A 27228-nucleotide genomic window follows, 5' to 3' on the forward strand; every position below is an offset into this window, starting at 1 on the left:
TTAGCAGGGCTTGCTCCAATCTAGTGCTCAATTTCCTTTAATTTCTCTCAAATCAGGCAGCCCTTTTAAACCTTGCTGGGGAACGCTGCTTGAGATCTGCTAATGGCAAAAACTCCCACCGAGGCACTGGATTCTGGAGCTGGGACCTGGAGCTGCCGGCGGATTCCTCTGACAGGTGCCCCATTGGATGCTAATGGCTGAATTAGCATTTCACTCTGCAGCAAAGTCGAAGCTATCTCTACAGGAACAGCTGCTAAACTATTTGCAAAGTTCAAAGAGGATGTATTATTTTTCTTTTTTTTTCCTCGAGTCACATTCTTCAGATTCCCGTGTAAGCTCCTTAGGAAGGGCCATGCCAGCTGTTGAAGAATGAAGATTACAACGTCCTGCTAACGCGGCGCTGGGGATATTTAAGGTATTGTTATTTATTCCTATTCTGCAGCCACGCTGGAAGGGGTTAAAATGGGGAAGAAAATGGTGTTTTGCCGAACAGGTGTCCTTGAGCAGTACCCAAGGACACGGAGATTGCTAATCCTGTATTCCACAGCATGATCAAATCACCAGGCAACAGATATAAATAAAAAAAGGCAGGAAATAAGGAAATTTAGATACAAGTGTGTCAGAGGGAAAATGAAGATTCATTGTGAAGAGGCTGAGAAGAGAAGAAGAAGAAGGAACAAAATGACAAAGCCACAAATGATAAACCAGTAAGAACAAAAGAAAGAGGGGAGAAAAAAAGCCTCTCTGTGAAATGCATGTCTGTGACAGCAGCAGCCAAATCAAAGATGCTGCTAGATTATATGGTTTCTTGCATAATATGCATTCTGGTTCCCTCTCTGTGTTTGTCTTTCAGCTGGTGCACAGGGAAAAAAAACATATCTGAAATGGGACGTGAGCAACCTTTATTTTCCTTGTTTCATCAGGAGGAGAAAGTAAATTTGCTTTGTGGGAGCAGCAGCACCTGCTCAATGGCAAATAAATAGCTCCAGCTTTGATATTACAGGGCATATAATCATTAGGAGCGCAAATGGCAGAGGATTAACCCTCTGTGTGCTGGCCAGGACTACCTGGCAAAGGGCTGGCATGTCACTGCTGCCAGCAGAAATGCTCCGGGAGGTGTCTGTGGAGAGGGGCTGGGGCACTGGAGGGGGCACAGGACCACCCTTCCCTGTCTGGCATGGCTACAAGCCACCAGCACTGGGCTTCCCTCAGCCCTTTGGCCCTGGCACAGGGGCCACCCCACCTCTGTGCACCCCCTGTGTGCAGGATGGAGCTGGGGGGTGGATGGACACGGGCAGGCACAGCTGGAACGTGTCAGGGGCTGCTCACACGTGGAGGGATCACAAAATGCCCTGGGTTTATGGACCAGCTCCTCTGGAACCCCCTCCCTGCTGCTTTCCCACAAGGTGGGAACAAAAACACCCCCAGGGCCCACTGGAGGGCTTGGGATGAGGTTTGTGAAACTCAGGGATGTAAAGAACTGCTTAGGAACACAGTGGGGCTGGGCTCTGCACCTCTGGGGATCCAAGTGTGGGATCCTACAGCCTCACATCTACCCTTCTCAAGCCAGGAAGAGAGAGACTGTTCTCTAACTAAAACTTTGGTCATCATTTAGCCAAAATACCCAGATTTGGCTTTTGCTTGCCTGCTCTGCACCCTCTGTGTTGGCTTTTCCCAGGTTGTCCTCTGCACTGCTTTCTGCAGTGAGGACATGAAGTCACTGTTGTCCACAAAGCTAAACGCAGTGTCCCTGATGAAACACTTCCCTTCTCCAGCTTTTCCACCCCTTCCCAGAGCACGATCCTGCCTGCTGATGGGCTGCTGCAGCCGTGTGACAGGCTGCACCCCCAGGCTGCAGCAGGATTTTGGGCAGTGATGCCTGGCTGTGCTGCTCAGACACCATCCATCTCCTCTCCAGATGTGCCAGGAGAGCCCTGGGCATGCCTGCTTGCCTTCACAGGGAATGTGTGCACCACATCCTGCAGCCCTGGGCAGGAAACACCTACAGGACAGCCCAGGTACTTGTTTTCTCATATTAAAGGCATTTTAGAATATTCTTTTCCTTTTCCCCTTTCCATTGCATTGCCTCATGAATCTAAAAAAAGCTTCACCGGGGATGTTGGCAGAGGAAAGCAAACAGGGGCTAAATAAACTCTCCTCCAGCCAGGCACTTCCAGAGTGAACGTGCCACATCACACAAACCAGCCACAGGCTCCCAAAGAGAAATCGTGTCCCTCCAGCCAGAGTCCTGGGCAGGGAGGTAACTGTTGTGGGAGAGAAGTATCCAGCTGGAGACAAAGCCAGGAAGTTAATATTTAAGCATTCAGACAGGGAACAAATGACTTAATTAAATCAATTACAGAGGGAGAAATGGAGCCACTTAGAAAGCGTGTGTAAAGAGACGGGAGGCTGCTGCGAGCTCATGAAAGAGCAGGAGGAGGGAGAGTTAGCAGGGAAGATAAACGGGCTGGTTTAATCCCTGCTGTTAATTAAGAGCTGAGCGTTTGCACTGCGCTGAGTCAGGGTCGCAGCAGCGCTTCCACTCTGAGCCAGTGCCCGAACTGTGCTGGAATTCACAGCAAAGGAGGGGCAGGCTGAGATGCTGGGGGGATGCAGGCAGGAGAAAGAGGTGACACAGAGCTTTTGCACACTCCTGAACCTCTCACACCCTGAAGCAACAGCAAAAACCAAGTCCCTATCCTGCAGCTTCCCAGAGCTGGGGTCACCCTCTGTCGGAACTCAAAATGTCCCTCCAGGTCCAGGTCAGAAGCATTTGAGACCCTGGCAGGCAGCTGCAAACAGCTGTGATTTTGGGTTTGAAGCATGGAATGGTTTACCAACCTTGCAGGAAGAACAAGAAGTCACAAAAGTTTAGATATTAGAGTAGAAGTAGTCACAAAGTAGAGGGAAGAATTTTTGAGTGTTGTACAGGGGGTTTTGGTTTTGTACATGGGGGTCAGAGGTTTTAAGATGGTTTGGGATTTGGGCCTGCCCTGCCCTTCCTCTTTCTTCTTCCTCACCTCCATGTTCTTGGTGATGTTGGCACTCCCAGATTGGTTTAGAGTAGAAAAGCACCATTTAATATAGGTAATAGGCATTGGGAAAAACTGTAACCATGTAACACGTAATGTACCATATAAAAGATAGAAAAGCACCATTTAATATAGGTAATAGGCATTGGGAAAAACTGTAACCATGTAACATGCAATGTACCATATAAAAGACAGCAGCAGCCCTGGTGGGGAGAGAAGAAGCAGTCGGGGTCAGAGAGGATGTCAGGGTGTGTGTGTGCCTCTGCCTGAGCTGTGAGCAAACCACAGCAGCCCGAGGAGAAAATCTTTTAGATAACTTGCAATAAACTGCCTTGAGACCGAACAACAGAGACTGCTGAGCCTTTCTTGGGAAGCTCGGGATGGAGGAGAGACTTTTCCAGCACACAGAGCTAACCCCTGACCTAGGGGTGAGCTCCAGCAGCCCTCCTGAGCTGCCTCCCCTCTTCAGATGTGGATTTGCTGCCTGCATGATCCTACAGTGATCCACCCAAAGAGGAGAAAAGGGAACAAAAGAGCTTTCATCCCTGAAGATCCTCTGCTCTTACTCCTGACTCAGTGTGGGGTGGGAATCAAGGTTCTGTCCCAGCATAACTTCAGTTAAATGGCTTTTTCCCTCCCTGCTGCTCTCTCCCCAGATGAAGCTGCTTCCAGTGCTGGCCATGGATGCCCAGTAGGAGCTGTGGCAGGCTCCAGGAGAAATGCTCCCAGCCTGTTTGGGTCCAGGACACATCACACCCCGTGTCAGGTCTCACTCTGCCTGATAAACAGCCATCCTTGCTCCAGGAAGTGTTCCCTGGGGCTCTCTCCATGGGCAACGAGCAATTACAGGCTTTTGGAACTGACTCAGCAGCAACCAAAGAGGGAAAGCAGAACCTGGAATTCTCCACGTGAAGCAGATGGAAAGTGGCTGACAGCTTTGGGGCAGCAAGGTTTCCTCTATGAGGCCACTTCAGACATCTCCTTCTGAAGCTTTTAAAGCCTGAACATTGGGTTTGAAGGCAGCAGCACGGGGAGTTAATAGTGTTCAGCCAGTTGGCTGTCACTCCTTGTAAGTAAATAAGCAAATCCAAACTCATCTCTCATCTCAAGCTGTAAAACCCCACGTCAGGGAAAGGCCACTGATGGCTGTGCAGAGTATGAGCTTATCAAGAATAATTAGTTGTCATAAAAATTTGCTCTTCCCCACACAACAACAGCAATTTTGCACAGTGGGCACCTCAGCACTGCTCTTAAAAACAGTTTCTGGTCCTGCACTTCAGCCTGTGGAAGCCCCTGGCCATGCCCTGAGCATGCCTGCATCGTGGAAATACCCATTTCAAGAGCTGAAAGGCAAAAATAAATAACTCAGTAACTCACTTGCTTCTGTTCTTCTCCCAAGCTGTCCCACATCGATGCCACGATTTTCGACACATCCCCGAAGGTGGCATTGGGGTTTTGCCCTTTGATGGCTGCTTGTGTGTCTCTGAAGAACAGGGCATAGGCTGACACAGGCTTCTGGGGCTCATTGGGGTCCTTCTTTTTCTTCTTCTTTTGGCTTTTGGGCTTTTTGCCCAGGTCTGTTGAGGGTCTTTTCTCTCCAGTAGCCTGCAAAACCAAGAGATGAAGCTTAGCAGTCAGCTAAGGTCTGATACCAGCCCCTGCTACAGCTGCTGAGCCAAGGAGATGAGAGAGGGAATAGGAAGTGGAGACATCCCAGTGTGGAGAGGGGCAGCAGCCCTGGGGATCTCTTTGTCCCCCAGGAGCCTCTTGGGACATTGCACAAATTGGTCTGAGCCTGCTTTGGTGCCTCCTCTCAGACCAGATCATAGTTTGGGCTCATCCCTTTGTCCCTGCTCCAAATCTGGGGCTCTTCAGTCCTCAGTCACTCTCCTTCCCCACCCTCCTCCCCAGCACACTCACTCCTTGATCTTTTCTGGAACCTCCCCACATGCCTTGCTTCCCAGTCAGATTGCTTTAGCAATCCAGGAATTTTCCAGACTTGGCTTCCACATGGTTTCTGATTTCCACCCCACTCAACCCTCTTTGCATCTGCTTCCCTCACCTCCCTATTCCAGGAGGGTTCTGAGCACTGACCAAACCACCAAAATATCACACCAGGACCATCCAAAATTTGCTCCATCCTTCTAACATATATGTACCCCTGTCCAGAAGAATATCCAGGAACTGAACTATTGTAATCATACCAATTAAATGCTTTGTCCGTACTGTTCACTCTGACTGATGTGGGTGCAGCTGGTGACCAGGAATGGCTGTGTCCATGCTCGGTGCCCAGTGGGTGTTGGAGCTCAGGGGAGCAGGGCACAGGGACCAGGAGCTGGCCTTTGTGGCCTTTGTGCTGCTCAGCACGGGATGCTGCCACTGGGCTGGGAGTGAAACAGCAAGGCTGGAAACGGGGATGCTTCCACTGAAGGCAGCATGGAAAGAAGATCCTGTATCAGTCTCCCTTGGGATGCCTTGTGTTAGGAAAAGGCTCTTGCCCAGAGGTGCTGGTACTGCCCAGGCTCCCCAGGGGATGGGCACATCCCCAAACCTGCCAGAGCTCCGGGAGCGTTGGGACAGCACTGCCAGGGGTGCCCAGGTGGGGCTGTTGGGGGGTCTGTGCAGGGATGGGGCTGGGCTGGGGGGTCCTGTGGGTCCAACTCATGGTATTCTATGATTTAGTGAATACAGCGGACTGCAGAAGCTTCTGTAGAAGGATGTGCAAAGGAAAAGACCCCTGGAAAACACTTGGATACCCATCAAAGCTCTCAACTGGCATTAACTGTGGCCAGTGAAAGCTCACACTACAGGGAAGTACCATTACCTATATTTTGTAGTGAAGGAATACCTAAATACACCAGATGGCAGAGAATGAAGCACTGGCTGGATCTCTGCATCCTTGAGGGCAAACAGGACACCAGCCCCTCCACCTGCAGCCCTAAGCTCAAGCCACTACCATCAGCTGCACAGGTTGTTGAATTACTTGGAAAGACACAGCTCTAAACATCAAGATCTTGTGAAAACAATGCCTCCAGCTGAGCTGGGGACAAACAACTCCTTCTCCTGATGGATTGGTCAATTTGAGCATGTACTTGGCAGTGCCAGGATTTAAGAGGCTTCCCTTCAGCTGGCAGAGGCCAGGCACGGGGAGGAAAAGGGCAGCAGCCTTCCTGCTCTCCACTCTGTAGCTCTTGACTGATCATTAATTTCAGTATCAGCGCAGTGACATTTGTCAAACAGACAGTGACCATTAGTGAATGAGCAGAGAGACCACAAAAATTGCATTTAATTTAAAATTGCCCAATTGGGCTTGAATGGGAGGCCTGGAGGTGAAAGGCCAGCTTATTAGGAGGAAAAAAATGCATGACAGGACTTCAGCCCATTAGGAAGTGAGATGGTATTTTAACTAACTGTGGTCCCTTTTGATTCAGTGGAGTGCTGTGGGGAACCTGCTCCCACACAGCCACTGACCAAGCCAGGGAGCTGGAACAGCAGCAGCACAACCCCAGCTGCATTCTCAGCTCAGGCAGCACCAAAGAGCACTTGGGATTTAAGGAAAACAGCAGCAGGGAGCAAAGCAGGATTTGGTATTCATGGGGCCTTCCAGGTGTGACACACGTGCGATGAGACAACAGCCTGGGCTTGGACTCAGATGTTTTGACCAACCCAACCCACATTCATGGCTAAAGTCAACCCCCAGTGAGCCAGTGCCTCGCTGCCCGGAGCATCTGCAGCCCCAGGGGTCACCCCCATGCTCAGAGGGACCAGGGAGGCTGGGCAGGGGGATGAAGAGCATGGCCACCTGCCCGTGGCGGCCACTGGCATTGGACCTGCCCAGGAGAGCCAGCAGAAGGTCTGTTTGGTGGCAGATGTGGACTGGGGCAATGATGTGATCCCAGAAACTTGGTGGCCTTTTAGATATTGAGCACAGGAAGAGCTGAAATCTCATGGACGCTGTGATTTTAATACCTATGGAGAGTGGCCACTAATCCAGCTGGAATCTGGCTGCACCCACCTGTCCCTCCCATTCATGTGCACCGACCCCCCAAGCTATGGAGCAGGTAAATAAACCAGTGATGCTCTGAGACCTCTGAAATTCAAAAGCTCCCTGGCTCAGACAACCTGAAGGACCTGCTGGTATCAGACTCATTTCTTTAACCTGTGACCTTCTAGCTCACAAGATTAATTTCTGCTTGTTAGATGTTGTTTTGATGACTTGTTGCAGAAAAGGCCTTAATGGTCATGTGAAAAAGTGACTGATGGGTGAAGGCAGCAGCTGTGCAGACAAACAAAGCAAACAGAAACCTGCAGGCCACAGCGTGGCTCTGCTGCTTTCCTCCCACTCAGCATCTCCTCCTCTCTCAAACATCACTTTCACCTGTTTGGGGGGTTTACAGGGCAGAACAATGAGAGGGATTGCCTTAAGGATTAGGAAAAATTCTAATCTCTGCAAGCTGTCATCATCTGGACATCTCCACATTTCCTACCCCATGGGTACCACTGGATCAAGAAAACAGAAGATCCAACCCCAAAGCTGTGCCCTGCTCAGGGACTCCTGGTGCCTGACAGGAAAGCTGGGTGGGCGATGCTGGTGGAGGCAGAGAGACAGAACCTGGTGCGCCACTAAACTGAAACTCATTTTCTCCTGACATGAAAGATTTCAGCTCCCAGGTGCACAAAGCCTGGAGCTTTCTGAGGCAGGCTTTGGGAGATGGCAGACTGTGGGATCCAGCAGCATAACCCCTTCCACGGTGTCCTCTGAACATGGAATCACAAAGTTTGAAGTATTCAATTTGTTTTTAACCTCCTGTATCCCTTCTTTTTGCAGTTTTATCCACTGAAGCTCTGTTTCCACCCACATGAGCACTCTGCTTTGAAATGTCCCAATCTGAAGTGAAATCTGCCAGTGGATGAAAAACTACAGGATTGATGGGAATCCATTTCCTGGCTTTCCATGAAGAGGGAAAGGTTTTTGCTCAGTCCTATCATTTTCCTAGTTTTCCAGCATGTGCACTGTTTGCTGCTCTGGTTATACATTCAAACCCTGTCACAACAGTCTATTTGGGTGGGACAAGGTTACAATACCAGTGCCTTCCAGGAGAAGGTTTTCCATGGAAGGCTTTAATCAAAGTCCCCAGGGAGCCCAGCAATTCACCTGCAGGCACAGAGGCACTGTGACTGCTGCAGTCTGCCCTCAGCAAATAACAGCCACAGATTCCTGGAACATGGCACGTATTGTTTGGCTTTGCTGGTGCATTTGGAAGAGATGGACAACAACCAAAATTTGCCCAAACCCCAGGAATTCCTTGGGTTTGTTGGTGCCACACTCAGCAGCCGTGTTGGCTGTAGAGACCATGTGGGACACTGCTAACTACTTAAAACACCACCTTGGTGAATAAAAGGCAGAAGATTCTTTGAATTCCCGTTTGTTTTCCTTAGCAAGCCATGTCCAGTGAGCTCAGTTAAATCCCACCATGAGTTATTTTCCTTCCCTGTTTCATCTACTCTCCCCACCACCAGAAATCTAGTTTAACTCCAAGCTTTTGCAGAATCTTAGCCCTGAAGCTGCTTTGCTCATCGTAATCATCATCCCAGGAAATCCTGTGGCCTGATGGAACTGGTCAAACGTGGAGGCAGAAGAACAACTCTGACCTCCAGCCCTGCTGTGTGAGTGCCAGCCTGCCATGCTGGACCTCACCCTAGGCTGGCAGCAGTACCCTCATCCTTGGGAAAACCTCCCACTATAAATGTCAGAGTAAGACCAGAAATCTGTGGTTTTATTTCGCACCATTTACCCTCCCTGAAAAGCACCCAACCGCGCGTACCTTGTAATGCGACTCGGTCTCCTCTTCCTGAGTGGAGCTGGAGGGAGATGGGGTGGCAGACTTGCTTCCCGGGGGCGAGGGGGAGCCGTGGGTGACCCCGCTCCGGATGCCCATCTGGGAGATGAGCTGGGACTGGCTGAGGGCACCCATGGGGCCACCCAGCATGCCGGGCCGGTTGAGCAGCGGCACTTGGCGGTTGGACTCGTAGGACGCGGCGTCCGAGTGCACCATCTCCTGGATCTGAGGGAGGAGGAGATCGCTTGTCACTACAAAACCCATTCCTTCATTCATTTATTTATTTGCCATACTGCCAAATCGCTTTAAGGCTGATTTGTTGTTTAAATTGTTCTACAAGGCTGGGAAAGTCTTCCTTGAGCTCGCTTCCAAATGAGGTGAGAGTGAGCACTGTGCACTCATTGCCATGCCCGTGAGCCTGACAGAGAGGTGCTAAATCAGCTTTGTGTGTGGGGCTGTGTGCCCAGAAGGTGCCCCTGGCTGCCTCAGGGACCACTGGTGGCTGGCACCTATCAGCGGTCTGAAAAAAAGGTTAATAAACAAGTGATTTATGGCAAAATCACCAGGAGAAGGGAAGCTCCTCCAAGCCTCATCCCACCTGGCCTTGGGCACTGCCAGGGATCCAGGGGCAGCCACAGCGTCTCTGGGCACCTGTGCCAGGGCCTCCCCACCTTCACAGAGAAGAATTTCTTCCTAAAATCCCATCTAAACCTACCCTCCTATAACTTAAAACCATTCCCCCTTGTCTTGTCACTCCAGGCTCTTGTCCCAAGTCCCTCTCCAGCTCTCCTGAAGCCTTTTTAGGCATTGGAAGGAGCTCTGTTTCCCCAGATCCTTCTCCAGGTGAGCATCCCCAGCTCTCCCAGACTGGCTCAGAGCAGAGGGGATCCAGCTTTTGGAACATCCTCTGGACTCATTCCAGCAGGTCCAGGCCCTCTACACCAAGAAGCAAATTGAGATTGAGATGAGATGAGATGAGATGAGATGAGATGAGATGAGATGATGAGATAAGGACAAACCCTGCTGTCTTCTGCATCAAGACCCCATTCCCAGTTTGAATCACTTTCCTCAAAACCCCATTTTCCCCCAGGATCCATCCTTGCTCATCTAGTAGAGCTTGGCTCCTGCACAGTCTCATCCAGCCACGGAGTGGGAGGGAGGCAAACCCTACTTGAAACATTTGCCAGACTTTCCCCCTTTTACATTAATCTGATTAATGCTAACACTAGTTTAAAGACCTGAGCTCCTGATCAGCCCACTGAGGTGCAATCCCTCATTACCAGGGGAGCTTTGCCAGCTCCATCATCAGCACACACAGAAGGAAACCTGGGGAAGACCTGTGAGGGCTCCATAGGCTTCAGAGGACATAAATCCAAACACAAACCCAGATTTACTGCTGCAGGTCAGGAGCCAAGAGCTTTACACCACACCTTTACACAGAGAGAACGTTCTGCTCTCCTTTGGACTCCCCAGAAGTAGAGAAGCAGTGTCAGGGGGACAGCTTTCCCTGGATCTGCCCTTTTCCTGTATTAACTGTGAAGGGATTTAACTCACAGGAATTAAATACATTTCTGCATTTCAAAATCACAAGTAGGACTGAGGCTGACTCAGGGGCCACACTGAATTGCTGCCCTTAGCTTGGTGGTGTCAAGGAGGCAGCAGGGCTGGCTTTGCTTAGAGGCAAAGGGGCACAGAACTTAACTATGCTTTGGTTAGGGCCATAGAGATTAACTACAGCAAATTTTGTGAGACCCTAAAACCTTATGATGTGCTCTTGAAACCTGATTTTGTGTCTTACTCTGGCTGTCCTGGTCATGAAGACATCAAGGATGATGCAGCCATGGAGACAGACACCAGGCTTGGGCAGTACAGGAGGCACCAAAGGTGCAATTTTTGCATTTAAACCGAATTTGCAAAAGTGATGGGAATGGCCTGGGGGAGTCAGGCAGTGACAGGGACCGTGCACAGTGGGGACACAGCTCCCATCTGCTAAGCAGCCAGCCATTCCCAAACTCCAGCCAAAAAAACATACATTTGTCTTGGGTTTTGTCAGTTTAATCCAGACCTTTCATGTTGAAGAAGATCTGCCAGCTGCTAAGGAAAAGAATAATTTATTGTCCTTATTTTAAATTTAAATGAAGGGAAAGTTTAGAAGACGGGTGTTGGAGAAATGGGGCAGGCTATGAGATGTGGCTTAAAAAATTCTAAAATGTAAAATAGCTTGCTCACGTTTCAGCCACAGTAGTCTCCTGAGGAAATACTGTATTAAGACAATTTTTTGAAACTTTTATTATGTGGCCAATGGACCACAACGGCTCTGTTTATCCATTAAATATGTAATCACGCATTTTTCTTTACAGTACATGTTATTTATGCATCAGAGCAGAACAAGTCCAGGAGTGCAATTATGGATATGGGCCACATGCTGTAAATGCCTCTGAAAATTTGTAGAAAAAAGCAGGAACCTGAGCCTGGCTCAGAGAACCCAGCCAGAAGCCCCATGCTCATACCAAGCCCATCACAGAACCCTTTTAAGTAGCAGAGACACAGCATTTTTCCTGGGACATTCTTCTCCAAGGATATCTTAAGCTCAGATATCTCCTCCCAACTTCTTTACATCATTAAAGGGACTCCTTTAATAAGAAGGAGGGGGACAGACCCTTATTCAGGTGACAGGACAAGGGAGAATGGTTTTAGACTAAAAGAGGGTTGATTTAGGTTAGATATAATGTAGGAATTTTTAACAATGGAGTTGGTTAAACACTGGATCAGATTTTCCAGAGAAGCTGTGGCTGTCCCTGGATCCCTGGAAGTTCCCAAGGCCAGGCTGGACAGGGCTTGGAGCAGCCTGGGACAGTGGCAGGTGTCCCTGGCCATGGCAGGGGTGTCACTGGATGGCCTTTAAAGGTCGCTCCCAACCCAAAAAAATGATTAAAAAGTGTTTTTAGTTGAATATTGTTGGTCCTTCTCTCCCTGTCCCACATCTCCATCTCTTCTCCCCTGGTCCAGGAGGTTCTGCAGGACATGCACAGCTCCTCACATGCACCCTGCTGACCACCCTGGACAGGCAGGAGCTGCCCCCACCATTTGGCACTCACTGCATTTCTCTCTACTTCTCTTTATTTTTTTAACAATGCCATTTTGGAAGCCACCTCCCCATCACTCCTGGTGACGGCTCCTGGTGTCCCCAGGAGCGGTGGAAAAGCCATTTGAGTTTTCCAGCTGTAAAATATTTGGAGTGAAAATGAAGGTGAGTTGTTAGTGTGCAACACTGGAGCTTCTTAAATGGGATTAAGGGTGAGGATGGCTCTCACTCAAGGCAGGGAAAGGGTTATTCCTGCTTCCCACTGCGGCATCCTGCTGACACTGAGCCATTTCAGGGGCACCCAAAGCAGGTGATACCCCCCAAAAAAAGACCCAAGGAAAGAGAGACCCCCAGAAGCAGGATTTTGAGGTGATTCCCTGCAGCAAACAGCCTAATTAGGCAAGTAAATGACAAATGAAATTGTGATCATGGCAAACCAAAGTGAAAGGAGGCAATGAATGGTGTGTGAAAGAAAACAACCTGCTCCTGTGGGATGCAGTCCCAGCCCTGGGCTCAGTGGGGCTCTCCCATGCCTTTCCCTGCCCCAAAGCACCCAGCAGAGCCACAGAACCCAATGGAAACACATGTGGGATTAAATATCCACCAGGAATGTGATCAGCTGTTCCCCAGGAGCAGAGGCTGTGAGAGGCAGGTCAGATCCCCTCTCCATCCTGGGAATCCAGCACTACAGGCTCACCACGAGGTGCTGCAAAACCCAGGATGGGTTTGCAGCCTGTGCTGAGATGTTTTGCATCTCAGAGGAAACCCAGAGTGCAATGTGATGTAGTCATAGCTGAAGTAATTAAGTGCATCTTACTTAGCAGATTCCCAAAGGCTGTGCTAACTCAAAGACAGCTTCTTTTTTTCCACAATATTTCAATTCTTTTAATGAATATGCATATCAGGCCCATAAATGCTCCAGCTAATCCAGAGAAGGAGAGAAAAACAGGCAGACAAACAGCACATGGTCCACGTTCCCTGTTTCTGGGAGAGGGGGAATCCAGGAGTGACAAATGCCATGAGGAAGAGCCCAGCTGGGGACTGGGGTGCTCTGCTAACACAGAAAATGTTTCAAATGTGTCAAGCCCAGCTTCAAGTGGACTGTTCCCCAAAATTCCAATGTAAAAAGCAGCTCCTGGGGTAGGGCACCAGCCAGCAGAGTTGGCAGGGATGGCTGTGTCATGGAATGGCCTCCTGCTAATTCCTGACTCCCAACTGCATCCCCAAGGCAGGTCCCACCCCCAAAACCACCTCTGCCTTTGCCTTCCATGGGATTTTTCTCCTCCTCTGTGGGAAATGGATTTGTAAAGAATTCTTAAAGTTTGATAGAGAGATTATATAGTATGTATTTTTATGTAAACTTTGAGATAAGAAATGTTAACTTAGAAATATTATAGAATAAGATAGATATTGTTAAAATAGAAATAATTAGAAATAAGTTTTAAAAGATAGTTTTGTAAATAATACTAGATAATTTAGAGAAATATAATTTAAGAAGATATAGTGTACTAGGATTTATGAAGAGTAATTATAGATGATCAAAAGATCACAAGCCAGGAAATGCTTATAATATATTATAGTTAATAAATGGCTTCTGACTGTGATGGTGTGAACTATAACATCTATATTGTCTCACTCTTCACATGAGACTGAAAATAAATGCAAGTTTTTAAATCACCTCTCAGCTGCCCCATCTCTGGGTCAGAAAACGGCTTAACCAGACACTCCTCCTCTTCCTCCTCTCACCTTCCTTGGTCTTGGCCACACCCTGAACAAAGCCCGTGTTCAGGAGGCAGAAGGACAAACCCAGAGGTTCTGACGTGCCCTGCAGTGATGCTCCAAGTGCCCCAGCCCTGCTGCCTGCTGGGCTGGGCTGCAGTCCTGGGTGGGATCCCTGGGTGGGATCCCTGGGTGGGATCCATGCCACACCCCGTGTGCTCACCCAAGGAGCAGCAAAAGGAGAAATCTGGCTGGAGGTCGCCACACAGCACTGCACTGCACCCCCCTGAGATACAGGGGGATGTGCAAAAGACAGTGGCCGAGGTGGGCAGGCCACTGTCACACTGTCACACTGTCACACTGTCAGACCCCAGGCTTCCACGTGGAGAAGATCCTTGGGGTGCTGGGGGATGAGAGGCTGGGCACAACCTGGGAATGGGCACTGGCAGCCCAGAAATCCAGCCCTGTCCTGGGCCCATCCCCCAGCGTGGGCAGCAGCACAGGGGGGTTCTGCCCCTCTGCCCCGCTCAGGTGAGACCCCACCTGCACAGCTGCCCCAGCATCAGGAGAATGTGGAGCTGCAGAAGCCACAGAGATGCTCCAGGGGCTGCAGCACCTCTGGTGTTCTTGAGAGAGGCTGGGGAAGCTGGGGGTGTGTCCTGGCTTGTAAGATAAGCATGGATTCTATTTGCCATCTGTTGGAGGTGGGGAAGTTTTCTTATCTCTCCCAAGAACAATGTCTCCCTCCGGGGAGAGATCTTCTGTTAATGGACCATTGAATGACTCACTGCATGACCGGTAAAGTTCCATCATCCCATGGTGAGATGCTCCACCCAGAGGGAGGAGCCAAGCACCCCTACCTGCAGAAAATCAGCATTTTTTGGGACACCAGGGTAGCCCCTTCACTGGATTCCCAGAGGAGCAGCTTCTTCCCCACTGGATCCCCAGAGGAACAGGCCCATCTACTCCATCCCCAGACCTTCAGAGAAAACTCCACCCTTCTACAGATCCCCACTCCAGCAGCATTTCATCTGCCCCTCCAGGAGGAGCAGCCACCATTGAACTGGACTATTACCAACACCCTGACTCCTCAGGGTGTCAGGTTTCTGACTCTATCACTAGTTTTGTTTGTACTAATTACATTTTAAAAAATTATTTAGTTTTTTCCTAGTAAAGAACTGTTATTCCCATTCACATATCTCTGCCTGAAAGCCTTTTAATTTTGAAATTGTGGTAATTTGGAGGGAGGGGGTTTACCTTTTCCATTTCACAGGAGGCTCTTGCCTTCCTTCACAGACTCCTGTCTTTTCAAACCAAGACAGGGTACTCACCTGGAAAAGAGAAGGGTCCAGGGAGACCTGAGAGCCCCTTCCAGTGCCTAAAGGAGCTTATAAGAAAGATGGAGAGAGGCTTTTTAGCAGGGCCTGTTGTGGGACAGGGACAAAGGGTGATGGTTTTAAACTAAAAGAGGAATGATTCAGAGTAGCTATGTGGAAGAAACTTTTTATGATGATGTTGTTAAACACTGGCACAGATGCCCAGAGAAGCTGTGGCTGCCCTGAGATCCCTGGAAGTGTCCAAGGATGGGCTGGGACTTGGCACAGCTGGGAGTGTGGAAGGTGTCCTGCCCATGGCAGGGGGTTGAAATGAGATGTCTTTAAGCCTTCCAACCCAAACCATTCCATGATTCCATGACTCCCACCCTTCCCAGGGTCAGTTAATACAGGTGAGCTGCCAGAGCCTTCCTCACCCAGGGTCTTCCTCTTGCCTTCCAGGCAAGGCAAGCAGCTACTCCAGGGGCAGCCACCAGGCTCATCCACAGCACAGCTTCCCTCTCCTTGGGTCTGTTCCCAAGAACAAGCCATTCTAATCACAATCAGCCAGGGAGAGGAATTATCTGCTGAACAGCTTTGAAGCAAAGTTTTCCCAGCAGGCTTTTTCTGTATTGAAGTTTCAATGTAAACGCATCACCATAGCTGAAATACTTAAAGATGATTTACTTAAAAGAGAGAGCAGGAGAGAGAGAAGCTGATAAGAAAATATATCCCCAATTACCACCCCTCCTCTTCCCGATTTGTAACTGCTCCTAATAAACTTTCATGGTCTGTGTAAAATGCTTTAGTGCAGTGACAAATTTCTGCTGGAATTTGAGATGTCTTGTTCAGAGTAATAGCTATCTCACACAGGTGCCCAGCTGCTATTGTAAAATCAGTAAGCATTTAATTGAAACAAATGACTATAATAATAGTACATTATCCCTGCAGGCTCATAGCCATAACAGTTTTAATTATTGAGTTAAGAGTCAAACTAATTTATCCTTTAAAGTAGCAGCCACATCTTTGGTTCCACCGATCATCCTATTATGAACACGAGGGGAACAGTTGGAAAGGATTTAAAAAGGAAGTAATTTATTTTGGAGGAGGTGGGGGGCATTTATCACGTGGCAGAGGATTTCTCTGTGCACTGGCATTCCCAGCTGTGGTTGTCACTTCCCTCCTGGCTGTGTCCAGTTCCCAGAGGGACCAGGCATCCCTCTGCCAGCTCCTGGGGAGCTGGACCCCACCAGGATGCCATGGGGGGGCTGTGCTGGCCCAAAGCAGCAGAGGAGCTGCTGGTGCCAGCTTTGGGGGTTTGGGCACACAGAAATTTTTTGGATCTATTTTGAAATTAACAATTTGCCTTCATTGGATACAGAGGGAAAAAAAGGTTTTACAAACTCAAGCTTGCAAACATGATCTTGAAGGAGCATCTCTGAACTCAGAGCCAGGCAGCAAAGAGGAAGAATCCACATCCATAGTTTCAAAAAAGCATTTCTGAGACACAGACATGCCCTGGGGCAGGTTTGAAGGCACAGCTTTCCCCAGCCCTCAGTTTCATGAGCCTTCCTGCTTTTTTTGTGGTGACACGGGGATCTAAAGCACCTCTGTGAGCCCATGGGGCACCACACGGGGAGGAGATGGAGAGTGGGGGTGGCAAGGATGGGGGGAACCCCTCCCTGCCAGGTGGGGTTCAGAACTGCCCGGGGGTGGATTCACTTATCACATCCCCCTGTGGCTGATCCCTGGAACAAGCAGGAGGCAGCGCTAGCCTGTGCTGCCATCCCTGGAGCTCCTAGCCCGTTCCTGGAGCTCTCAGCCCTGGAGCTCTCAGGCCATTCCTGGAGCTCATAGCCCAGCCCTGGAGCTCACATCCCTGGTGCTCAGAGTCCTAGAGCTCAGAGCCCAGGAGCTCACAGCCCATCCCTGGAGCTCAGAGCCCTGGAAGTCTCAGCCCTGGAAGTCTCAGCCCAGGAGCTCACAGCCCATCCCTGGAGCTCACATCCCTGGAGCTCACATCCCTGGAGCTCGTAGCCCATCCCTGGAGCTCACATCCCTGGAGCTCACAGCCCTGGAGCTCACATCCCTGGAGCTCGTAGCCCATCCCTGGAGCTCACATCCCTGGAGCTCACATCCCTGGAGCTCACATCCCTGGAGCTCGTAGCCCATCCCTGGAGCTCACAGCCCTGGAGCTCACAGCCCTGGAGCTCAGATCCCTGGAGCTCAGATCCCTGGAGCTCAGATCCCTGGAGCTCACAGCCCTGGAGCTCACATCCCTGGAGCTCACATCCCTGGAGCTCACAGCCCATTCCTGGAGCTCACAGCCCAGCTCTCTCCAGACTGGAGGGCTCTCACAGTTTCTCTTTCCCCAGAGCACTTGCAGAGCACCATCAACTCCTTCCTGTGCTGGCCAAAGACCCAGAGCCTGCCCTGGCCAAAGACACAGCCCTGCCCTCTCTCCACGTTCCCCACCCTGCTCATTGCTCTGGATGCTTTCTGCACATCTCCTTCAGCAGCTCCCACCCAAAACATCTCACACCCCTTTTGCAGAGCCACCATCTCTAAGGAGAAGAGTCCTCCCCTCAAAAGGCCTTTTTTGCTCCTGCAAAGGGGGAAATAGTGTTTTCCCAAACACACATTCTCTACTGGGGATCAGTTTACCAGGCCATGCCAAAAGCTCTGCATCTCTGCCTTCTGCCACCTTCCTGCTCCCTGCACCATCATTGCCAGCTCCACTGGCAATTATTTAATGTTTCCTTTGGCAGAAAGGAAAAACCCCTCCAGCAAGACAGAGTGACAATCCAGCCCAGCAAACCTGTGCAACATTGGGTTTGTATTGTTCAACTTCTTCAATAGATTTTGTGCTTCCAAGTCAAAAGTCTTGCAGATGTCTAAGTGTGTTATGCTAACACTGTTACCTCTACCACCCAAACCTGTAATCTCATCAAAAAAGATATCAAGTTAGTTTGACAAGATTTGTTTTCCATCAGCCCATGTTGACTGGCATTAATTATATTACCTTCCCTTAATTCTTTATTAATTGAGGCCTGGATCTGCCACTCCATTATTTTGCTGAGGATTGATGACAGACTGACAGGTCTGTAATTACCAGGGCTGTTCTGTTTCCCTTTTTAAATATTTGCACATTAGCTCTTTTCTAGTCCCCCAGAGCTTCCCCAGTATTCCAGGAATTATTAAACACCAGCCTTAGCAGAGCTCCTCAGTCAGTTCTCTGTACAGACAAGCTCAGCCTGATGGCTTAGAGGGAACTTGAGCAGACAAATATGAGAAAAGAAACTTTTCTGCTTTAAGTGTTTTAAATAAAACCGTGATCTTTCCAATGGGTGTTGGCAGTTTCAAATGCAATGCTCTCAATCAAAAAGCTTCACCTTAAAGCCACACAATGTCCCCAGACAAGGCTCCCAGGGCTTCTCCCAGTTGTGTTTATGTGGGAATGGACTGAGAGCAGCTCTGAGGAGGACTTGGGTGGATGAGAAGCTGACCTGTCCATGGACACTGGCAGCCCAGAAACCCAACTGCATCCTGGGGTCATCCCACAGGGAGGGCAGCAGGAGAGGGGGGTCCTGTCCCCCTGCTCCGGTGAGACCCCACCTGCAGAGCTGCCCCCAGCTCTGGGGACCCCAAAGTAAGGAAAGATGTGGAGTCTGGAGTGGTCCAGGAGGCCACAAAGATGCTCCAAGGGCTGGAGCCTCTTGGCTCTGGGAGAGCTGGGGGTGTCCACTCGGAGGAGGGAAGGCTCCAGGGAGAGCTCAGAGCCCTTCCAGGGCTAAAGGGGCTCCAGGAGAGCTGGAGAGGGACTGGGGACAAGGGATGGAGGGACAGGACACAGGGAATGGTTCCCGCTGCCAGAGGGCAGGGATGGATGGGATTTTGGGAAGGAATTATTCCCTGGCAGGGTGCTGAGGCCCTGGCACAGGTGCCCAGAGCAGCTGTGGCTGCCCCTGGATCCCTGGCAGTGCCCAAGGCCAGGCTGGACAGGGCTGGGAGCAGCCTGGAACAGTGGAAAATGTCCCTGCCATGGCAGGGGCTGCAAGTGGACAGTTTTTAAGTCCCTTCTGGCCCAACCCTGCTGGGATTCAGGGATCTGGAGGAGCAGGGGTGCCCCTGGCACTGGAAGAGCAGCTGGGCTGTGCACGTGCCCATTGGTGCTCCTGCAGTTCTCAGCTGGAGAACTGTCTGTAAATAACGTCATCAATAGACTCAATTTTTTTTAAAGTACATGATTTACAGATAAAGAGCAAGCCTGATAAACCAGTGAACATGTTTGCAAATAATCTATCCCATTAAATTCCAGCCTGTTTTCCCAACGCATTACTTAGCAATTTTACAATAGCCATTTGTAGAGGAAGGGAATTGATGCTCATCCAAGCAGAACACCATAACACCATCACCAAAAGCTGGGGCAGAATTCCCTGGAATGGGCACTGGGAGGTAATTAAGCAGCAGCAGACTCTGACCCCCCTCTTTTATAGCTCATGGGGAGTATAAAACTTAATAAAATTGTCACAGCCCCTACATGTGTATTGGAAAGACAGGGAGAACCAGCTGTGGGGGGGAGTTAGAAACAAAAGGGGCAGATGATAAAAACTTCATGGCTGAAGGTGAGGGAATGAGGGCAAGATGTTGCTGGGAGCTGAGAAGGGTCTGCACCAGGCCTGGAGGCTGTCCAGAACAATTTCCTTAATCTGGATTTCTGTCTCCACACTTGAGGTGGATGGAGGAGTGGACAAACTGTCTCATGGAGTATTTTTGTTACATTATTTGAGTGTAATGGTGAGGCAAAACCATCCCAAGCAAGAGGAAAATATCTTTCAGTATCAGACCTGTTTATCCATCAGATTTTCTTTTATTTTTGTCTTTCACCTTTTAATCCCAAAGACACTGGTGAAATATGGAGTCACAGGCTGGGGTTAAAACCTTCTGCAATGAGTACCCCTGTGAATAGAACTTGCTGCTTCCAAGGCTGGGGTGAGACACCACAAGTGGTGTGGGGCTAGAGGTGGTGCCTGGCCACATGTCTGAGGTGCCCTTTCGTTCATGAATGGGAATTTAAGATCCTGTTAGCTGTGTGCTCCATGGGACCATCACCTGCCCAGAAAAGCCATCCCACAGGTCAAGGTCAGGATGTGAGACACAAATAAGCAGCAATCTGGTGCCATGGCATTAAAACACAAAAGGGAAACAGGAAAACACTAGAGACAGAAAGTTTTTCCCATCTTCAGCTTGACAGAGATCCCTTGGGGGGTTTTCTTTTCCTGCTGGGTTGCCACATCCTTGGTGTTATTAGATTTTTAACATCCTGTGTTACAGCTCAGCCTCCTTGTGAGACTCTGAACTGCTGGGATGGACAAAAGTTCTGCTCCAGGTGGCCTGGAGGCCAATAATTTAATTTAATTTTTGTGGAAGCAGCATGGGCAGGGCCAGAGTGTGCTTTGCTGTGTGTCCCTGCCTGGGCAGGATCACACTCAGCCCTTCCCCATCCTGCTCCCCAGGGAGAGCACCCTGGCACACTTGGTGATAACCATGGAGCTGTGCCCAGCCTGGCAGGGCAGCAAGAAGCTTCACTTTGGTTGGAGAAGATGCTGGATTGTGCAAATCCAGGTGTTTTCTTCTCAGGGGGATAAAAATTAACATTGGCAAGAGCATTTGCATCTCCCGTGGGACCCATCTCACCCATGGCAGCACAAACACTCCCCCAGCCCAATGCTGGCCCCCTCATCTCCCCCAGCATTTCTTGCCCCCTCCCTGGGCCTGTGCAGCTGATTGAAGCCTTTCTGCACTCCCAGCCTCCCTTTGCTTTATGTCTCTCCTGGCTCTTTTCACACATTTTAGATATTGCATTCACATAAAGCAATAGACTCAGGTAATGAGAGACGTCCACGTTTTATTGCATGGAGCATTAAAAAAAAAGGAGAAAGAGAAGAAGGCAAAAAGAAGCAATTTTAGAACACAACAGGAAACTGGGAAGACTAGATAGAAAACTCATCCCAGTGGGATTAAACTCTGTGAATGAATTTTAATAGGTTTTATTTTTATTGCAAAGTCTAACAGCCCACTTTTCAAGCGCCATAAGAAACGCTGCAGCAGTAAGGAAGAGTTGGGTGCCCCGTGCTGATCCCACAGCTGCACACAAACCACAGCTCCTCTGCACATCTGCAAGGAGTGCCCCCTTTTTGCCCCCACTCAATTTCCCTCTGCAGCCAGATATTGCTGGGATTATTGTGTTAGTTTGGAAAAAGTGTTTCATAAGGGTCTCTTAATACCAGGAATACAAGCATGCAGGAAAGGAGGATGGCTCTGTGGCTGAATATGTGTTGGAAAACGGTGGGATTTTCAAAGCCCAGCTCTGCTGGAGCAGTTTGAGACAAAACTGAACCTCCAGCACACCAGTTCTCCACCAGCACAGTGATGCTCCTGCCCTGCAGAGGGGAACTGCAGGATGTGCCGCGACCTTGCTGCATCACACAAACTGTTACCAGGAGGCACAGTCAGTTATCTTCCTGCCTTTAATTATAGCAAATGCTGAACACTCTTAAGTTAGGTGTGAAAAGCCCAAATTACTGAGTGGATACAAAATTAATTGCAGGAGGGAAGAGGGAAGGGAAACTCCAGAGGTGACTGTCACCACAAGAGCCAGATGCTGTAACTTCTGTTCTGACTCCTGATAGTGGCAAACCCATCTCATTTCTTAGCCAGGCAATACAACTGAAGATGCTCCTCCAAGTTACAGACAGGCCAAAGTCTACATAAATGCAGAATTGAAGCCATTTAGGAAGTGCTCACTTAGGTTCTAGCAGCAACATTAACCTGAGCTGCTGCTCTGCCTGTGCTGTGCAATGCAGTTTATTAGATTAAATGTAGTGTATTAAGGGAGTCCAGCAGCATCTCTGTCCTCTTGGGCTTCCTCATGATGGATAACAAACACCTCAGAGATTCATTTATTTCCTTCTAACACCCAGGCAGACGCTCAGTTCCTGGAGATGAGATATGCCATGTTAAATGAGGTTTGGGTCTGCCCAGGACTGGGTTGCCACAATAACAAGTGCTCCTACTGCCAGTCCTCGTTTAATCCTGGTAACAGCAGGGATCCAGGCCATCACAAACACTTCCTTCCCTCCCAAAACATATAAACCCAAATGGTAAACCAAGAGTAAAGCATAACTCCATTACAGGCTTGATTTTTTCCCTGGGGATTACACGCCGGCACTGGGGAGCTTGATCAATTGAGCCTTGAGGTTTAATCAATACGTGCCAACAACAACATTACTGCATTCCAGCCATGCTCTCCATTCATCACCTTAAGTAACTCCACTCACCCAGAAGACAGAGGCACTAAAGCAGCAATTAAAGCCTTGGGGGAAGTCTGAGCGCAGCCGGTGGCTCCTGGGACAGCCCTGGGTGTTCCCCACTCCCGAAGGAGCTTCCACCTCGGGCTCAGGCACATCCCCTCGGTGCCAGGCTGTTGATTAGATGGATATGGCAGGACTCAAATGCAACAGAAGACATTTCAATTAAAAAAGTGATCGTTATTTTGTCTTGCACATTGTGTCACCAAAACATTTGGGATGGTGCGCCACGCTCGGCGCCGCATTTGCATTTCCATCTGATCAGACACCGAGGACATGTGCCAGGCTCGTGTTTACATTCCAGATAAAGTCACATATCCCAACAATCTCATTAACCTGCTGCCCTGGAATTAAACAAAACCACCTGGAAAGGCAGCGCTTTCCTCCCCCACGTGCACCACAAAACGCCTTCGGAGCTTCCAGACAGGTTTGAGCATGGGCGGCTGCACGGAGGTGTGAGGATTTATGTTCCCTGGAATACTTCCCAAGTTTTTTCTGGCCAGGGAGTTTCAGCACAAGCGTTGATGTTCTGCAAGAGCTACGACTGCGTCTGTACATACGGACAGCTTTGGGGACAACCAGCTAGGTGAAGGGATGGCTTAGGGAGAGCAGGTGGAGGGGAAAGCACAAGAAATATTCAACTTTCTAAGGGCTGAGCATCAGCTGGTGAGGAGCTCATCAGGCCTTTCTGCTGTTGAGGACATTGCTGTCCCCTTGTTAGCCAAGGTCAAAGCCACATTGTCAGTGCAGCCTCCTCACAGGCACAGGTTGGTGCCCTTCTCACCCTGGATATGGACAAATGGCAGGGACTCTACAGGCCTGTCCCTATGGGCAAAAGGAACAATCTGCCCCAGGAAAATGCCCTTTATAGAGTTGCCAAATAGAGACAAAACCATCCCTGGCTGGCTCTGAAGAATGCAGCAATCTCAGCTCCAACTCTCAGGTTTACACTTGTTATCTACACATATCCTCCTTTCTGAAACAAAACCCTAAAGCTGCTTATAGGAGACAACTGCCAAAAACTTCCATCACTGTCACAGACTTGTTTGCCAGGAGCAGACAATATTGCCCAAGCAGCCACGAGTGGATCAAAGAGGATGTGCAGCAGCACACAGATCTGGGAGAAGCTCCAGCAGGATTCTGGGATCCAGCTCCTAGGAAGGGATTTGATCTCATTGGTCGCAGCTTCTCCAGCTGGAAATGGAAAAAAGGAATTGCTCCAGACCTGAGGTGGGCAGGTACAAATGCTGTGTCACGATGGATGAGATTTGCAAAAATTAAGCCATTCTATACTTGCAGTTCTCTCTTCTTGAGATGCAGAAGATGAAGAAGAGCCAAATATATTATCTGGGAAGAAAGGGTTACTTTTCAATCGAAAATTAATGCACTGAATTCTGAATTAACATGTGGGATAATTAAAACCATCTTTCCAATGAATTTATTATAGGATATACAAAGCTAATTATAAATTCTCTGTTGCTTAATCCCTTGCAGTTTGCTAATGCAGCGTTGAAATCTCTTTGGCCACACTTGTTTAAATTATTCATTAGACACAGCAACAGTTGTGAACTGTAATTTAAATTGGCATCTCATGAATATTCAATCAATACAATAAACACTGGAATGTTTTACTGCACACTGCTCGATAGTTTGTGCTGGAGCTTGTGTTGACACATTTTTATTAACTCTTTATAAAGGTGTTACCTATTTATGTCACTGATTACAATGAGAATTAAAAGTCCCACTCATAAATATTTGTGTCATTTTCTTAAGAGAGACAATGTAATTAGGCAAAGCTTCAGAAGTCATAATTAATGTTGGGCGACTCTTTCCCTCCTGGTTGCTCTGAGCATGTGGACTGGCAGGATTTCAAAGCCTGGCACGTGTGACCACGTCACAGCTTTGGCACCACAGCTTTCCCCACTGCCCAAAACAAATTTGGGTGGCACATATGGGATGGCCTGAGTCTGAGCTGGCACCCCAGCAGCTGTGCTGTGCCCTGCTCCCACTGCACAGGAGATAGAAACACAGGGATAACTGGAGATACTGTGAATATTTGCTCTGTGGTCACCAGCCTTTGACCCATCAAAATTAGGAAATAAAATGCAGCCACCATAAAATCCGTACACGTGGCAGCCTGATGGCTCTGCAGCACTATACAGGCTTTTAATGGAGCATTTTTAGCTGCAGCCCTAAAAAGCCATTCTCAAGAGGCTGTACAGTTCTGTGTGGGTTTCTATTTTAAGCCCGAACGTTTTCATTTCAAAGTGAGATCCTGCTCTGACCAGAGACTGTAAAAATGACATCGTGGGACTCGCTGGCTGCGGCTTCTCAGCAGCACCACATAACACACAAGGTTAGTGTAGAAATTAAAATATTCCTTCCCCCTGCCAACGGGGAAATATTCCCTCCTTGCAAGCAGGGCTGGTGACATGAGCCCGAAGGTATCGGAGGTTCAGGCGCTCCCAGGGCTGCCGAGTGCTCCCAGCAGTGAGGTGAGCTCCAGGAAAACCCCCAGGCTCAAATGTTCCCTCCTGTGCACTGACATCCACCCCCTCAGCTCAGAGCTGCAAGGTGGGAAATAACAGCAGCCACTGCCTTATTTCCAGAAAAAACAGGAATTTTTTTCTGGAGTGAACAGTGGCCAGAACTTTCTCTGGGGCACACCAAACCCTGCTGCCTTGCTCAGGGGACAATGTCGCTGTCCCTGTGTCCTGTGGAGCAATCCCATCAGCACGTGGATGAAGGAAGGACCAGCGGCCAAGCAGTTTCTCCCAGCAGGAGATCTGGCTGATGCTGCTGTCCCCCGGAGCTGCTCTGCGCCTCCCGTGTCCCGGCTGAGCACAGGGAGAGGAGGAGGAGGGTCCCCAGCAGCTCCCAGCTCCGTCCGGAGCCATCCTGCCAGGAGCCTTGACCCCAACCCCTCCTGGATGCCAGGAGTGATCTTCCTCTGCCAGGAGGGTTGGCAAAGCTAATGAATATTCACAGAGTGTTTAAACGCTAATTACCGATGGCTCAGCTGAATGAACAACTTCAAAACTGCAGAAGTTAAACGAAATGTTTTTGCAAAGTTGTTTCTGTGCCGAGGCATTTTTGAGGCTTGGGATCATTTGAAGGATTTCAGACCCAGTTTCAAGGAAAATGAGGTCCACACGTGCTTCTCCTCCAGCACTGTATTTGGATGTTCCTAACCCTGAAATGCACTCATGGTACCTCCTGCAGACACCTACACGTATTTTACACACAGTTTTACTTCCACCAGTGGAGACAGTGGGTTGGTGCTGACCACTCATGGCTCCACTGGCAGTACTCACACAGCCAAACTTAACACTCCACCACTGATTCTACTAAAAGATTTCAGGCATTAAGGTGATTTTGGATCTGCTCCTTTTCCATGTTATGGCTCTGCCACAGGACTCAATGTTCTGTGCAGCATTTGCCTGCTGGAATCTGAATGTGACTCCTGTGGGGAAGATGATTCCCTCCTCTATTCCCCTGTGTGCATGGCAGGAACCATCTCCTCTGTGAGCTTTGCATGCCTTTTCCCCCACCCTTTTGTAAGACAAAAAGCTGTTTTGGCATCTCTTAATTATGTCTCTGTAGCTGGCTGGCAGATCATCTGTTCACCTCAACCTTTATTTCCAGTGACAGAAAGCATCTGACTGCTCTGCTCCTCTGTTGTGATCCCTCTTGCTCCAGATCACCCGCCTGTGCGTCAGCTCAGGGCTCTGCACCCGCTGTACTTCCCCATAAATTAGTAAGTGATACCTTGGCTTCAGTTGCAAGGGTCTTTCAAGATTAATCCATGTGTTTTTGTTGGTGTTCCTTCCAGCTGTTCCTCACGTACCACAGCTGGCACTGTGTTTCAGCCTCGCACTGGAACACGACAATCCTGACACTTCGTACAGCTAATGCCTTTCTTTTTTTTTGATCCATGAATAATTTTCTCTGCCACAGCAGCAGCTCTCCCAGAATACCAAAAGCCACGCACTCTGCTGTAACCGTATCAATCCAGCTCTGACGTGAGTCGGAGAGCGGCAGCGCTCACGGTGATGTCAATGCATGATTCAGACATGTTTTCCTTTATGCTCCCAGATCCAGGGCTCGTTCTGCTTCCCTGAGAAACAAGGAGCTGGCTGGGCTCCTACAGACTCTGCCATCATTCACCCAGCCTTGCAATCTACCCTGGGAAAAGGCACTTTGCTCAGCTGGAAGCCCTGAGGATTGGGAGTGGGTAGATCCTTGTATCCAGCATGATAAATGGGGTGGGTTATTATTGTGTTTCCTTTGGATCACCTCATCTCTTGGCCCAGGTGAGACTGATGGCTTTAAGAGCTGCCTCCACCCCAGAGGCAGGATCTGCAGAGGCAGGAAGGATAGTCCACTGAAAGTGAAATCAGCCAGATTTTAAATGTAGGAGAAAGTGGGAAGGAAACTCCCAGTCCATGGAAAAATTTCCTTCTTGACATTTTAGCGAACATGAGTACCAAGTTTCCCCTTAAAATTCTCCCTCAGGATGGAATTGATGCACAGCTCCAGGCACACCTAGAACACACAGCTCACCCAGGAGGGCTGGGCTGCAGCACCTTGGCTGTCCCAGCCCGTGAGAAACATGAGGTGAATTCAGGAAACCTCCCTTGCTGCACAGCTGCAGGGCCACGTCCTGCTGCTCTGCCTTTGCAGTTGATGCTGCAGGGATGATGCACCAAGGAATGTCCCTCATGTGACACCAGCAGGAATGCTGCCAACATTTTTCAACTATATTAATGGCAAAAGGCAGTGTAGAAATAACATCAGTGGATTCCAGGATGGGGATGATGATGTCCCTTCACAAGCAGGGACATGGACATGGCAGAGGTGTTTAAAGCA

The 27228-nt window shown here is 49.3% G+C and overlaps 1 protein-coding gene across 1 annotated transcript in view; it reads right to left on the reverse strand.

Annotated features, from left to right (window-relative positions):
• TOX2 (TOX high mobility group box family member 2) overlaps positions 1–27228 on the reverse strand; it is a 161029-nt gene that overhangs the window by 19841 nt on the left and 113960 nt on the right. Inside the window, exons 4-5 of the mRNA XM_021546355.3 lie at positions 8858–9097; positions 4410–4637 (exon numbers count right to left, since the gene is read on the reverse strand). Coding sequence (XP_021402030.2) covers positions 4410–4637; positions 8858–9097 — 468 coding nt within the window. The remainder of the gene's footprint in view (positions 1–4409; positions 4638–8857; positions 9098–27228) is intronic.

Source organism: Lonchura striata, chromosome 20 (genome assembly GCF_050655825.1).
Source record: "Lonchura striata isolate lonStrDom1 chromosome 20, ASM5065582v1, whole genome shotgun sequence".
NCBI classification, from domain to species: Eukaryota; Metazoa; Chordata; class Aves; order Passeriformes; family Estrildidae; genus Lonchura; species Lonchura striata.